General features: G+C 45.0%; 1 protein-coding gene across 2 annotated transcripts in view; it reads left to right on the top strand.

Annotated features, from left to right (window-relative positions):
- WASHC2C (WASH complex subunit 2C) overlaps positions 1-16,140 on the top strand; it is a 146,968-nt gene that overhangs the window by 62,339 nt on the left and 68,489 nt on the right. For both annotated transcript variants that reach the window (XM_077454384.1, XM_077454383.1), the window contains exons 9-15: positions 1,003-1,090; positions 1,300-1,371; positions 3,709-3,821; positions 3,989-4,058; positions 4,179-4,238; positions 7,117-7,272; positions 9,766-9,884. In XM_077454384.1, the coding sequence (XP_077310510.1) occupies positions 1,003-1,090; positions 1,300-1,371; positions 3,709-3,821; positions 3,989-4,058; positions 4,179-4,238; positions 7,117-7,272; positions 9,766-9,884 (678 nt within the window). The remainder of the gene's footprint in view (positions 1-1,002; positions 1,091-1,299; positions 1,372-3,708; positions 3,822-3,988; positions 4,059-4,178; positions 4,239-7,116; positions 7,273-9,765; positions 9,885-16,140) is intronic.

The following is a 16,140-nucleotide window of genomic DNA, read 5'->3' as shown; positions in this document are numbered from 1 at the left end:
GGCTGCTAACTTGAAAAATTTAAGCCAGTGGGTCAGCATAACAATCAGGCAACTTGGCCTTCTAGACGGTCAGCAATGGCAGCTTCTGTATTTGTCTCACTGAAAGTTTACTTTAAGGGGTCATTAACCCTTCTCCACTTTAAGGTAACATGCTCATTACTGCTGTGCACCTTAAGGCAAATTGCGTGCACTAATTTTGAATTGCACCCCATCGCATTAAGTTGACCCAGCTGTGACGCGCAGGAAATACAGTGCGCAACAACACACATAGTAATGCGCTGCCATGTGTTGTGGTGGTCTGCATCAGAAACCATGCTGCATGTCCATTCTGGTGTGTCGGTAGCTCGTTCAAAATAACCGGTCTGTCCTAATGCAATGCACGTTACACATGGCACAATGCACCAGAATGGCAGAAAGTGGAATTCCCACAACAGTACACCGTAATTCATATCCCTTGTTTTGGGGAGCAATTGTTCTTCCCAAGAAATGGCGACACACTGTAAATATTTAACCAATCTTCCACAGCTGCTTTTATCCAGTTCCCACAATTCAAACGAAGCTGTGTGCATGGGTAAAAAAAAAAAAAAAAAGCTGCCCTTATTGACTGTACAAACAGGTGGTTTCTGCAGCAATCTGACATCTGGCTCACCTATGACAAATGCTGGGACAAACGCCGTATGGTGCATCACTGCTTTAGCACTTATTGAAAATGTCCCATTCGTTTCCTGTTGTCATTTTAATTTTTTATGTTGTTGGAACTTGGTGAGCATACTAGTTTAAACTTTGCTACAGATCATCGTATGTTGCAGTACCATTTATTGAGTTGCATCAGAATGACAGTACTATCCTAAATACACAAGTTTTTTTGGGTGAAATTGGGTAATTCTAGGAACTAGTACCAGTGATGACTATACCTTATCAAGTACACTGTACAGTATTCTGGGTATAATTCAATCCACATAGGAAGTGGCACCAATGCGAAGTATTTGTGTTTATCCCCAGGCAAAGACTAGAACAAAATCTTTTGCTGATGAACTAGCTGCCCGGATACAAGCAGAGATTCCAAAAAGGCTGGAGGCAGATGAGTCATGTGAGTACAGTTCTGTCATTTATTAAGGCATTATATGAATGAGAGAGGTTTTTACAGGGGAAAACATTCCCATTATAATAGGTTCTGGTATAAGGCAGTGCAAAATGTAACCACTTTTAGACCAGTAAGAACAGTTTAGACAATTGCAGATTTACTGCACGTCGCTTATAGTCTCATTAACTTTCTGTGTATTTTTTTTTTTTTTTTAGCTATATCATCATCAGAAGTCAAACCCAAGAAGGAAAAAGAGAAAAAAGAAGTTAGAAAACTTCCTTCTGATGGTAGGGGCATTCTGTGTATTATAGCAGGATTGACATAAATATGCAACATTCAGTTTATTAAAGATTAAAGCCTAACTCCAGGTTTTAGTGAACTTTAAATAGTTTGCTTGGACTAAGCTGGTCCAAATGAACTATTTGCTTCACTTATAGATGCGCTCACTAGGAGCGCTGTATACTGTACAGGCATACCCCACTTTTACGTACACAATGGTGTTTATTTACTAAAGCTGGAAAGTGCAAAAAACAATGAGGGTCCAGATTTTATTACCAAAGCTTAATTGAACAAGCTGGGGTTAGAAGCTCATTGGTTTCTAAGCAGAAGTGAGCCTGATTTTGCACTTTCAAGCTTTAGTTAATAATCATTGTGTACTTAAAAGTGGGGTATGCCTGTACATAGCATCAGCTACATACAATTTCTAGTGCTGTCTTTTGCCAGAGTGATGTGAACTTCCCATCCTGTTCCAGAAATGTAATAGAGTTGGGCTGGGCACTACTCAGTCATTCACATCCCCCCCATCTCTCCACCTCAGCCAATCAGAGGATGCCTTGTATTAATTCATAACATATAAAGCTTCCTTCCTGTGAGTGGCTGAGCAGTGGTCAGCATATCTTGATTTTGTTCCGGGAAGAGCACGGGAAGTTCCCGTTTCGCAGCTGGTAAACAGCGCTGTATACTGAAACTACATACAGTTTTTATACAGCACTGACAGCGAGCACATGTGTTAGGTGAAAGAAATAAGTTTGTTTGGACCAACTTTGTTTAAACTATTTACGTTCACGAAAACCTGGAGTTCGACTTTAAAGGATCAATATTCCAAAAACGTTTGCTTTGAGATATTGTATATACGTACGTATGAAGACACTTGAATTACACCTGTATTGAAGGATAAGTTCACCTTTCTACTAAAAATAAAATAATATAAATGCACATCTTTTTGCAGGTAAAAAGTGGATTTATTCATTTTTGTAGTAGGAGCCTATAAAGCAGGGATATGCAATTAGCGGACCTCCAGCTTTCGCAAAACTAAAAGTCCCATAATGCCTCTGGGTGTCATGCTTGTGGCTGTCAGTCTTGCTATGCCTCATGGGACTTGTAGTTCTGCAACAGCTGGAGGTCCACTAATTGCATATCCCTGCTATAAAGCATTGCACCAGCTATCAGCAGATCGCTGATGCTATGCAGGTCTCCTGCACACTTTCGGTGCATCAGCTTGCATGTACATCCTGTACAGGCAAACCGATACTCGCTGACAGGAAGACTCAATGAACTATCACAGCTCTATACAGCACCGGGGTAGTTCATTGAGAACTACACACCGCCAAGGAGCTGTGTGTATGAATGCCGTGGCCATGTGGGTGGAGCCCCGCACAGCTGCGCTGTTTTCAAACAGTGACCGCTAGTACCGGGAACTTCTGCCCGTACTGCTGCCACAGAAGGGGCAGCACTGGGAGCAAGTTAAATGTTCTACCCTAAAATCATGTAGATGTAACATGTTCCCAAAGGTGAACTTATCCTTTAAAGTGGAAGTAAACCCACTTTTTTAACTTTTACCTACAGGAAAGCCTATAATAAGGCTTACCTGTAGGTAAAAAAAATATCTCCTAAACCTGTACGGTTTAGGAGATATTCCCCTCGGTATGCGCCGCTGACTGCAGCGGCGCATGCGCACAAGGGGGTTCTCTCCGCGAAAATCCGGCAGCGCTCGTCCGGCCGGATTTAAATCTCCCGCGCGCATGCGCGGGAGTGACGATATCGCGGCTCCGGCCACTCACAGCGCCGGAGCCGCGATACCCGGAAGAGACACCGAGGGAGCATGTCGGCTTCCTCGGCGTGGATCGGGCGAGATGTCGGGGCCTCGTTCTAAGGTAAGTATTTCATAATGAGCTAGTATGCGGTGCATACTAGCTCATTATGCCTTTTGCTTTGCAGGTTTTAAAAAAAAAAAAAAAAAAAAATGCGGGTTTACTACCGCTTTAAACCTGTGCATTTACTGATTTTATAAAAAATAAAAAAAGTGATCTTTAAAAAAAAGTGTTACAATAGTTACTTGTGTTTACTGCTTTGCTCTGTTAATTTTTAATACATTAAGTAGGTAGAGGTAACTCTCTTATTTCAGGTCTACAGGCGAAGAGTGGAGGAAAGATTATAAGCTATATTTTTTTTTTTTTTTTACCTGTTATATTTAATTATATATAATTCACTTCTTAAAAAAAAATACATCTCATGATGGGACATCAACATCTGTTTTGTGAGAGATGTGCTTCAGCTCCGTTGCTTAATACAGCATGCAGTAACCCGCTTTCTTGTCATTTATACTTCTTTACATGTGATTCTAGATGAAGATGATGACATGTTCAAACCACCCAAACTTACCGATGATGACTTCTTTGGCAATAAAGGAGGGCTCTTCAGTGGAGGAAAAGGGCTTTTTGATGACGATGATGAAGAGGTTGGTAAAGCTGCATGAATTTTATTTATTTATGCTGTAAAATCTCCAGATTCTAATAAAAAAAACAATTTCCTTTCCTCTATCATCAATTTATAAATCGGATACATTTTAATACCTCATAAATGAGATGGTTGGCTATTTTTAAAATATTGCTTATGTACCCTCAGGGCGATCTTTTCTCTGACCTCCAGACTAAAGAACACAAGCCAACAGAGCCAGCACCTGTTGCCAAACCTGGTAGGGATATCTGTTTTAAGAATACAATGTCTGTCTTCAACTGCAAAAATTTTTTGGAATGCTCCTTATTAGGAAATATGTGTTTTTTTCAGTTGTAAAGCATAGTTTATTATTTTCTAGAAACGTTGGCATCTGATGTGAAAAAGAAGCCACCATACGGAGGGGTTTCCCTTTTTCCAGGTAAGGGTAATAGCGGAGCTGTAGAGTTTGTCCAAAAAGATATGCAGATTGATTAAAAATAGTTAGATTAGATATTTCACAGGTGAATTTTGATTAACTTCTTTTCCATAGTGTGTACGTGCAATTTTACCTGATCTGTAAAAAGGCCACCATTCATAAATCCTGGCAGTCGAGAAATATAAACTTGTTCTCTACAGACTGGGCTTTTAAGAAAAAAGGTTTGCTTAAAGGATAAGTTCACCTTTTCATAAAAAAAAATAATAATAAATGGACATTTTTTGTAGGTAAAAAAGTGACTTTTTTTTTCTTCTAGGGAGCCTGCAGAGCATTGCACCCATGATCAGCAGATTATGGGTGCAATTTAGGGATCCTGCAGACTCCCAAAATAGTTGTATACCCCATACGTGAACAGGCAGGCAGTTACTTGAGAGCAGGACGTATCCATAAACTACAAAGTGCTCACCAGCACAGAAATCTGAATGAATGACCAGGCCATGTGGGCGGTACCCCATGCTGACGGGTTCTTTTTAAAAAGTGACAGCGAATGGGGGAGAAGATCCTCGCCACCTCCTGTCGCAGAGTGAGGGGTGATTGACAGAATTGGAAGCAGGGGCTGAAACATGTTACGTGTTCCACCCTAAATATGGCTAGAGCATGTTACCTGTTGCAAAAGGTTAACTTATCCTTTCATTTGCATCAAATGAAATGATGTACAGTGAGAAAAAAAGTATTTGATCCCTGCTGATTTTGTATGTTTTGCCCACTGACAAAGAAACAATCTGTCTATAATTTTAATGGTAGGTTTATTTTTTACAGGAAGAGACAGAATAACAACAAAATCCAGAAAAACACATTTTAAAAGTTATAAATTGATTTGCATTTTAATGAGCGAAATAAGTATTTGACCCCTTCCAAAACATGACTTATTACTTGGTGGCAAAATCCTTGTTGGCAATCAGGGGTCAGACATTTCTTGTAGTTGGCTACCAGGCCTGCACACATCTCCGGAGGGATTTTGTCTCCTCTTTGCAGATTCTCTCCAAGTCATTAAGGTTTCGAGGCTGATGTTTGATAACTCGAACCTTCAGCTCCCTCCACATATTTTGAATGGGATTAAGGTCTGGAGACTGGCTAGGCCTCTCCAGGACCTTAATGTGCTTCTTCTTGAGACACTCCTTTGTTGCCTTGGCCATGTATTTTGGGTCATTGTCATGCTGGAATTCCCATCCACGACCCATTGCCAATGCCCTGGCTGAGGGAGGGAGGTTTTCACCCAAGTTTTGACGATGCATGACCCAGTCAGTTGTTCCTTTTGATGCAGTGAAGTTGTCCTGTCCCTTGAGCAGGAAAATGCCCCAAGCTTTCGGTTTCCACCTCCATAATTGACAGTGGGAATGGTGTTCTTGGGGTCATATAGGCAGCATTCCTCCCCCTCTTCCAAACACGGCGAGTTGATGCCAAAGAGCTTGATTTTGGCCTCCTCCTGACTACAAAACTTTTACCCAGTTCTCCTGTGAATCATTCAGAATTTAGCAAACTAAAGACGAGCATGTACATGTGCTTTCATGAGCAGGGGTACCTTGCGGGGGAAATGCATGATTTCAGTCCTTCACGGCGCAGTGTTACCAATTATGTTCTTGGTGACTATGTCCCAGCTGCCTTGAGATCATTGACAAGATTCTCCTGTGTAGTTTTGGGCTGATTCCTCACAATTCTCTTCGTTGAAACTCCATGAGGTGAGATCTTGCATGGGAATCCCAGACCGAAGGAGATTGACAGTTATTTTGTGTTTTTTCCATTTATGAATAATTGCACCAACTGTTGTCACCCTCTCACCAAGCTGCTTAGTGATGGTCTTTGTAGCCCATTTCAGCCATGTGTAGGTCTACAATCTTGTCCCTGATGTCCTTGGACAGCTCTTTGGTCTTGGCCATGGTGGAGAGATTGGAATCTGATTGCTTCTGTGGACAGGTGTCTTTTATACAGGTAACAAGCTGAGATTAGGAGCACTCCTTAGGAGTGCTCCTAATCTCAGCTCATTATCTGTATACAAGACACCTGGGAGCCAGAAATCTTGGCGATTGATATGGGATGAAATACTTATTTCACTCAATAAAATGCAAATCAACTGATAACTTTTTTTTAAATGTGTTTTTCTGGATATTTTTGTTGTTTTGTCTCCGTTAAAATAGACCTAACATTAAAATTATAGACTGATCATTTCTTTGTCAGTGGGCAAACATACAAAATCCGCAGGGGATCAGATACTTTTTTTCCCCTCACTACTCAGCTTGGAAACCACAAAGGTTTAAAACGAAACTCAAACCTGTTACTTTGTCCATTTAGGCTACTTTCACATTGGAGGCATTTTTCAGGCGCTAAAGGGCTAAAAATGGCACATATAAAGCGCCTGAAAACCACTCCTCCACCGCCCCTGCCATTGAAATTAATGGCCACTGCTGCCAATGCACCAGCAAAGCGCTGTTAACACCTTCCTTGGCCACTAGCAGGGGGTTAAAAGTGCCCCACTATCGGCCAGAAAGCGCCACTATTACAGCAGTAAAGCGCTGCTAAAATTAGCAGTGTTTTACGCTAACGCGCCCCCCGCCCCAGTGTGAAAGTTAGTCTTAGGGAAAAGCAAGAGCGTCACTTAAGTGCCTGCACAGCAGCACTGGTGTTTCATACTTGGCCCAGCTCTTTGAAATATGAGTGGGGCTAGAGTGAAGTTGTGAATTGGGGCTCACAAAGGACTTGCGCTCATGCTCACAGTGTTCAAATTAGTCACATTGCTTGCAAATGTTTGGTTATCTATGAATGCCCTGTTAGCAGCACTATTTTACCATTGTTTTGCATAATGTAAGTATTTTGTTTTCTGCAGGGGGAGAGAATGTGGTCAACTCCTCCATCTTGGTAGACAAAGATAAAAAAAAGACTACTACTCCTACAGAGGTTGCTCCAAAGCCTGTGACAAACCCAAGTCTGTTTGATGATGATGATGTAATGTTTGGTGGAGCAGCTACAGCCCAACCTACAGGTAAAATTAAAGTGGTTGTAAACCATCCCCTTGTAAAACAAACCATTCAGTTTAAAATAGGAATGAAAGGGAAAACTTTTTTTGTATAGATATAAAAAAAATCTTTATTTTATTTTTTTGCTGTGTTCACCCTTCATCTTTTCTCAGCTGCATTAGAGCTCGGGAAGAAGAAGCAACATTACACTGAGCTTTCCAGTAAATGGCTGTGCAGCGGGGCGTGTCTAATCGTGGGAGGAGACTACACTGAGTTCACAGCATAGATAGAAAAACTGACCACCGTGTGCTCTCATGCTTAGTGTGATCAGTTTTTAATAGGAAAGCAGAGTGACTGGCAAGGACACCAGGGATCTCGCACAAAAGAAACAATATAAAAAAAACAGGATACTTTCTCATACAAGTACATGGTATAGCAGGCACATATCAGGAATATGAAATGTTGGGGTAACAAACGCTTTAAACTATACTCTGCTTTACTTTTGTTTCCACAAAATAGTTGACAGTTAATTTACATTAATTGTGGTAGATGTTGTGCTGTGTAAATATTGCCTTATTTGTTGCGTGTTTACTGTACTGTTGGTGGCAAAATACAAAACTTCAAAAAGCTTCCTCAAAAAAGGAATTTGCTTGCTTTGCCCAAAATGTGGTTCTATTCTTAACTGTATTAAAGATGGCTATTTATAGGTCTCTAAGGCGGCAATATATAGATTTGATGTGTGCTGGTTTTCATAGGGATAGTTTGGAATCTTTCATCCAAACAACCAATGGTCTCCTCTTTGCAATTGTTAGCACTGGCACTGCTCTTCACATTACATGCATGCTTGTGCAAGATTGGTGAAAAAGTCTACCATGCAGCTTGCATCTAATGTTTACCGGCAATTGACAAAGCACATCATTAGCCAAATGGCTAAATTGACGCATTAAGTTCATAGTGTAATGTACATAGAATCTGTGTTCTCTGACCAAGAATTCATAGTGTGTGTGTGTGTGTGTGTGTGTGTGTGTGTGTGTACTTGTGGTCATCCCACCCCTTGCTGTGTTTACATGGCTGGATAACTTAAAGGAGTTCTAAAGGCAATAGGTTTTTATCTTCGTGCATTCTATGCATGAAGATAAAAAAACCTTCTGTGTGTAGCAGCCTCCACAGCACCCCCTAATACTTGCCTCAGCCCCCTCTCTATCCGGCAATGTCCATGAATCCCTCAGCCGTCCGAGACTCTCCCTCCTGATTGGCTGAGATGCAGCAGTGGTGCCATTGGCTCCTACAGCTGTCAATCGGTCAGCAAGCCAATCAGGAGAGAGGGACGGGCCAAACTGCAGTTTCATGTCTAAATAGACACAGGAAGCTGTGAGTTGGCTCGGCTGCCCCCATAGTCGGCTGCTTGCTGTGGGGGCACTCAACAGGAGGGAGAGGCCAGGAGAGCCAAAGAGGGACTTGAGAAGGAGGATCAGGGCTGCTCAGTACAAAACCAACTGCACAGAGCAGATAAGTATAACATGTTTGTTTGCGTTTTAATTTTTTTTGTGTGTTTTAACGAAACTTTACAATCGCTTTAACCAGTTAAGGACCGGAAGGATTTACCCCCATAATGACCATGCCATTTTTTGTGATACGACACTGCTTCGCTTTAACTGACAATTGCGTGGTCATGATGCAACGCTGTACCCAAACAAAATTGATGTCCTCCCCCCCCCCCTACAAATAGAGCTTTCTTTTGGTGATATTTGATCAACTCTGCAGTTTTTATTTTATGTGCTATAAACAAAAAAAGCTATATTTTTCAATTTTGCTATAATAAATATTCCCTCAAAAACAATGTAAAATAACTAATTTCTTCCTCAGTTTAGGCCGATATGTATTCTTCTACATAATTTTGGTAAAAAATCGCAATAAACGTGTATTAGTTTGCACAAAAGTTATAGCGTCTACAAAATAAGTAATAGATTTATGGCATTTTTATTATTTTATTTTTTTACTAGTAATGGCTGTGAGCGGCAATTTTGTGTTTTTCAATTTCATTAAAATGTATTTTTTTCCCAAAAATTGCTTTTGAAAAACTGCTGCGCAAATACCATGTGACATAAATAAATTGCAATGATCACCATTTTATTCTCTAGGGCAGTGATGGCGAACCTTGGCACCCCAGATGTTTTGGAACTACATTTCCCATGATGCTCATGCACTCTGCAGTTTAGGTGAGCATCATGGGAAATGTAGTTCCAAAACATCTGGGGTGCCAAGGTTCGCCATCACTGCTCTAGGGTCTCTGCTAAAAAAAATATATATATATATAATTTTTTCGAGCAAAAAAAATGCAAATTTTAAACTTGTAAACAAAAAGTGCCAGAAAAAGACTGGTGGTCAAGTGGTTAAACCGGACAATTCCAACTTGTAAGTGTATCGTTGACTTCCGGAACACCCACTACCACACTATTATATTTTCGCACATTATAGGTGCTCTTTAACGTCCTAAACATGCGCTTTTTTCCTTTCAGCTAAAGCCAAACCAGCTGCTGATTTATTTGCAGATGATGATGACTTATTTAATGACCACCCTTCTATGCCTCCTGCAACAGTTACCAAAAATAAAGTTGCTACAGACCTGGACAAAAAGGTGTGAATACCGATGATTTTTATATTGTCTTTAATATCAGTTATGCAATAATTTAATGCCATCTATTATATGTGTTATGGGTGTTTTTCTTTTCTGCTATACAGTAAGTCCCCTACATACAAACTTTCAAAGGTGGTGTTTGCACGTGTTGTGTTTTTTTTCTCTTATATTCACCGACTGACACAGCTCCTCTCTTAGCCATTTGGTTGTTACACCACCTTTAGGAGAAGACTAGGTATAACATGTTATGAAAAACACAGAACTTTTAGTTCCGCCCAAGGGGTGGTCCCTTGGATAACAACCCCCCAGCCTGCCATGCAGCCTCAATTTTATTTTGCCTAGTGAAGGAGAAGGACCTAGGAACCCTGCGGGCCCATCGGGTCTGGGTTTTTTTTCTGCAGAAGCTTTGCTTTTTGTGCAAGACTAAAGATCCTGTGATCTGCTGTCAACAGCCGGCTGGGTGACAGGCTGGATACCCTTATCCTTGTAGTCTCCCCAGCCTGGCCAGCGAAGGTGTGCAGACCAGAGCTACGTGCTGGGTCGGCCACAATGTACCTCCGCTCCAGAGGTGGTCAGTGAGCTTTAATGCTCCGGGGCACACATATAACCGGGCTACTGATGTCTGCGTCACAATGTGCCGTGGCCCGCAGCCACCCCGTACTGATCGGAGAGTGAGTCTGTGATGGAATGTCTCCAAGCTCTGCAGGACTGGTAAGTACAGCTCTCCCTGCCTTGGTGGGGCTGAGCAGCTGGGCATTCCCTGGGAGGTCGATTCGGGGGTCCCTCACCTCCCTCTCTTCTCTCCTTGTCCCTTTTCTTCCCTCCCGCCGTCCCTGTGGGGGATGCTGCATGTTGCTGCTGAGCGGTGTGTGTCTCATGTTCAGGGGCTCTCTGGGGGGGGGGCGCTCACCTGGGGTGTGGGGAGCTGAGCTGGCTGTGCCCCCATGTGTGTTTGTTTTTTTTGTTTTCTCTCCCTGGAGGTGTCTGATGAGGCTGTGTCTGTAATCCCTGCAGCGCTGTTCACTGCCATTCTCTGTCACTGTCCCTCATGGTATTTCAGTGTTCAGTGGCCATCTTAGGTGAAGTCAAGGAGCAGCATGCTCTCCTGTAGCTTGGCGGCCATTTTCCCAGTGTTTTTGTCCTTTATACTGGATGCCCGTCGGCCATTTACTTGAAGCCTGAGCACATTTTTTGGTCGGTCTAGGAGCAGCATGCTTTCCTGTAGTCCGGCGGCCATCTTCCATGTGTTTTATATCCTTATACTGGATGCTCGGCGACCATTTTCTTTGAGCCTGAACACATTGTAGAGCGGTTTCAGCGCCATAAGCAGCAGCTCTGGATGACAGTGTGATCTCCTATGCACCTGGGAGCTGACCAGGAACACAGGCACTACTAGCTGGACAGCGCAGAACCAGTCAGAGTGGTGAGTCCTGCGGGGAAAGAGCCCCTCAGCCAGCAGCAGCTAGGAGGGTGTCCTCACTGTCCTAAGTCCCCATCAGGTGGCAGACAGGGTAGGGTCAGCATGGTTTCAGAAACTGATGTTTCTTCCCCCAAAATCCAGGCAATTGCAACCGTTCGCCTGCAGAATGTGCAGTACCCCGGATGCTTTGTCGGTGGTCCTCAATTCGTTCGTTGCAAAGATGGAGGCGGTGCGTGGGCGCAAAGGTGCTAAGAAGCGCCCCCTGACAGCCACCTCCCCCCGTCCTCTGGGGAGACCTCTGACGCAGACTCTGGCCTTGCTGAGGCTGGTGATCCCTGCTTTGTCATTTTCAGATGACGCTGACCAGGGCCATTTGGACAGTGAGGATGAGTCCGGGTCCGTGCGCAACAAAGCTCTTGTTGGAGCACTTATCACCGCTGTGCGTGATACCCTGAAGATTCAGGAGCCAGCAGATCCCTCTCCTGATGTAGCGGTCCCTTTTGGGTTCCATAAGCCATTGCGTTCACCTAAGGTGTTCCCGTATCTGACTTATCAAAATAAGTTAATTTACAAGGAATGGGGTCAACCGCAACGGACCTTTTCGGTCCCCAAATACATGGCGGTGCGTTACCCCTTTGAGGAGAGCCTTCTCAAAAGATGGTCAGCTCCTCCGGTCGTGGACCCCCCAGTATCCAGGTTAAACAAAGTAACCACGATCCCAGTAGAGGGGACTCCTGCATTTAATTACCCCACGGACAAGAAGGCTGAGGCAGTGGCTCGTTCCTTGTTTACGGTTGTCGGGTCAACCATGCGACCAGTACTGGCATCCGCATTTGTGTCGTAGACACTAAGTGGCAAAACTGTTGACCCGCGAACTGGGAAAACGGGCTTCTCCTGTCTGCGTGGTACTAGCAGACCAACTAGTGCAAGGCCTTAAGTACGTTTGTGATGCGGCCCTGGATACTCTTCCCCTGTTATCCAGGGCTTCAGTGTCAGCAGTGGTGCTGAGGTGCCTGATTTAGTTAAAATGCGGGTCTGCTGACCAGGCATCCAAAAAAGCCCTGTCGGATCTTCCCTTCCTTGGCGACCGTTTCTTTGTAGCTTCTTTGGATAACATTATTAAAAATGTCACAGGTGGTAAGAGTACTCTACTCTCACAGGCCAAGAAGGCTAAGGAGCCCCGCCGTAGGCAAGGGCCCTCATTTTCCACTCACAAACGGCTTTTTCGTCTGCCCAGAGCTTCAACCAAATGTCCCCAGCCCGATAGGACGACCACTGAAGGACCAAAGCATCCCTGGGACCGCAAGCCTGCAAGCAAAAGTTCTACCACATGAAGGTTTGCCCCCACCCGCAACACGGGTGGGGGGGTCGCCTTTGGGAGTTTGCAGCCCCGGTGGACCTCTGGGCTGTCTGACCAATGGATCTGCAATCTGATTTGCTCCGGCTACAAGATAGAGTTCCTCTCTTGGCCACAAAACAGATTCTTCCCCTCCAGCATACCCATACTCCCGGCTCGCCGGGAGGCCCTCTTGGGGGCGGTAAGGGACCTGCTGAGTCGTGGGGTGGTAGTACCTGTTCCGGAATCGGAACGTTTCCAAGAGGTTCTACTCAACCTGTTTGTAGTCCCCAAGATGGAAGGGGTACATCCAATCTAGGATATAAAAGCCCTCAATTACTTTGTGAAAGTACAGAGGTTCAGAATGGAATCAGTTCGCTCAGTAGTCGCTGCACTCTATCAAGGGGACTCCCTGGCGTCCTTAGAAATCCAGGATGCATACCAGCACATACCCATATGCCTCCGGCATTAGAAGTTTCTGTGATTTGCAGTTGGGGAAGCCCACTACCAGTTTGTGGCTTTCCCTTTTGGTTTGGTATCAGCCCCCGAGTCTTTACCAAGGTATTGGCTACTGTTGTGTTGCTACGGCAACATGGGATACCTAGATGATCTCCTCCTGAGAACATCTTCCGCCTCAGAATTAGAGGAGGATGTGGCGATCACCATGCAGACCCTGCAGGAATTTGGGTGGCTGTTGAACCTAAAAAAGTCGGTGATCATACCATCTCAATGTTTGGATTACCTAGGCTTGCTGCTGGACTCCATGGAAGCAAGAGTGTTTCTCCCTTCAGACAAGCTGCAGACTCTCAGAGCCGCGTTAAAACTGCTGATGAACCACAAGTGGTCGTCGCTACACTTCTGCATGCGAGTCCTGGGACTCATGGTGGCCTCCTTCAAGGCAGTACCATATGCCCAGTTCCAGAAGTCTTGCAGAAGGAGATTTTGACAAAATGGGGCAAATCTCCATTGTCCCTGGATCGACAGATTCAGGTGAGCCAGTTAGTCAGGGATTCCAGGATCTGGTGGCTGACGTCCCTGGTATTTCAGTCCGGGAAGTCGTTCCTACCTCTGAAATGGACGGTGATCACAACGGATGCCAGCTTATCTGGCTGGGGTGGAGTAATGGGAGTTCAGTCGACTCGGGGCCTCTGGTCGGTGGAGGAATCCAAGTTGCAGTCAGGCAACGCCACAGCTGTGGCATACATCAATCACCAAGGAGGAACAAGAAGCTCGGCCGCCACGCGGGGGGGTCGCTCACATACTTCGGTGGGCAGAGCGACATGTACCGGCCCTGTCAGCCATTTACATCCTGGGAGTGGAGAACTGGCAGGCGGGCTATCTGTCTCCAGATGCTGGACCCAGGAGAATGGGCATGCATCCGGAGGTGTTCAGGCTACTGGGCCTGTGGTGGAGCACACCAGATGTGGATCTTCTGGCCTATCTCAATCGGAAGGTGCCGAGATTCGTGTCCAGGACAAGACATCCGTGAGCAGACGCGTCAGATGCGCTGGTGGCTCTGTGGGATCAGTACCAGCTGATCTATGCCTTTCCTCCGCTAAAGCTGTTACCACTTCTGCTCCGCAGAGTGGAGGCCGAGGGAATTCCAGTAATTCCGATTGCCCCAGATTGGCCCCAGCGTCCTTGGTACGCAGACCTGGTGTGCCTGGTGGCAGACGCCCCCTGGCGACTGCCGTTACGAGAAGACCGTCTGTCTCAAGGTCTGATTCTCCATCCTGCTTTACCATCGCTGGTTTTAACGGCATGGCTATTGAGAGCCAGGTGTTTTTCGGACTCGGTGATCCCAACTATGCTGAGAGCACGGAAATCTTCTCGGACGATATATCATAGTACTTGGAAGGCCTACATCTCCATGTGTGAGGAGAAAGGATGGCATCTGCACTCTTTTTTTCTATGTCCAGGATCCTGCTGTTTCTTCAGCAAGCAGTAGACCAGAAATTGGCTTTGAGCACCATTTAAAGGACAAATTTAAGCTTTGGCTGTCTCTTTTCAGTGACCCCTGGCGTCTCACTCTCCTAGTGAGCACTTTTGCCCAAGGGGTCCGTCATGTAGTTCCTCCAGTGCATCCACTGTTGCCCTGTGGGATCTAAATCTGGTGTTGTCGGCGCTGCAAACACCATTTGTAAATATCAGAGAGATCCCTCTGTTGACTCTTCCCCAGAAAGTGGTCTTTCTAGTGGCCATCCCATCAACCCAGGAGGGTTTCGGATCTGGCGGCCTTGTCCTGCAAGTTGCCCTATCTGGTTATCCACAAGGATAAGGCGGTGTTGCATCCGCATCCTTCTTTTCTGCTGAAGGTGATCTTGGCGTTTCACATCAAAGAAGACATTGTGTTTCCATCTCTGTCCTAAGCCGACACATCCTAAGGAGGTGGCCCTTGGACGTAGTTCGGGCTCTGAGGGTGTATTTGTCTGTCACGGCTCCCTTCCCGGAAGTCAGACTGTTTCGCTGGCTGGTCCAAAGAAAGGCATGGCGGTCTCGTCGGCCACCATTTCCAGGTGGATTAGACAGATTGTAGTACAAGCCTACACCTTGAAGGGGCAGGTGCCCCCCTTTTCCGGTCACGGCCCACTCCACGAGGGTAATCGGAACGTCTTGGGCCTTCCGACATCAAGCATCTGTGTAAAGCTGCGACTTGGTCATCTGTTCACACCTTCGTAAAAAATTTGCAAGGTAGATGTCAGTGCATCGGCTGATGCCTGTTTTGGCTGCAAAGTTTTGCAGGCGGCTGTATAGTTGCAATTGCGTGTACAATTTTTTTCCCTTTTCCCTTTTTCCTGTTTTTTGGGCAAAAACGCAGTACCTTTACGTTTAATGCACTGTTGCATTTGTTACCGCAGTTTTGGTGCAGTTTGAGGGTAGTGTGTCTGTTGAGGAGCACCCTGTGTTTGTGGTGGTTTTTCCACACTGTTGTTTTTTGTGGGCAAAGTTTATACTAGTTCCCACTTGCCATGGTGGATGAAGTTTTTATGCGGTTTTCCCACCCCTCATTTTGGCACTGCTTGGGGATGTCCCAATGGCTAAGAGAGGAGCTTTGTCAGTCGGTAAATATAAGAGAACATTTTTTGTACTCACCGTAAAATCCTTTTCTCTGTAATTCACTGACTGACACAGCACCCGCCCCTTCTATTTTTCTTTACGTTATACTGCTTGTTGACGTACTGAGGCTGCATGGCAGACTGGGGGGTTGTTGCCCAAGGGACCGCCCCTTGGGCGGAACTAAAAGTTCTGTGTTTTTCATAATTTTATGCCTAGTCTTCTCCTAAACATGGCGTAACAACCCAATGGCTAAGAGAGGAGCTGTGTCAGTCGGTGAATTACAGAGAAAAGGATTTTACGGTGAGTACAAAAAAATATAGGGTTTTTTTGTTCAACCCAGCGGGCTGAATGAAGAAAAACTGACATCACCGCACCAACATAAGCAGTGTTGCTGCAAAGATCCCCCCGCTGTGCTGTTGTGTTCTGACGGGAACTACTAAATC

Source organism: Lithobates pipiens, unplaced genomic scaffold (genome assembly GCF_037356315.1).
Source record: "Lithobates pipiens isolate NorthernLeopardFrog02 unplaced genomic scaffold, aLitPip1_a1.2 Scaffold_25, whole genome shotgun sequence".
Lineage (NCBI taxonomy): Eukaryota > Metazoa > Chordata > Amphibia > Anura > Ranidae > Lithobates > Lithobates pipiens.
This window is presented reverse-complemented; position numbering and strand designations above follow the sequence as displayed.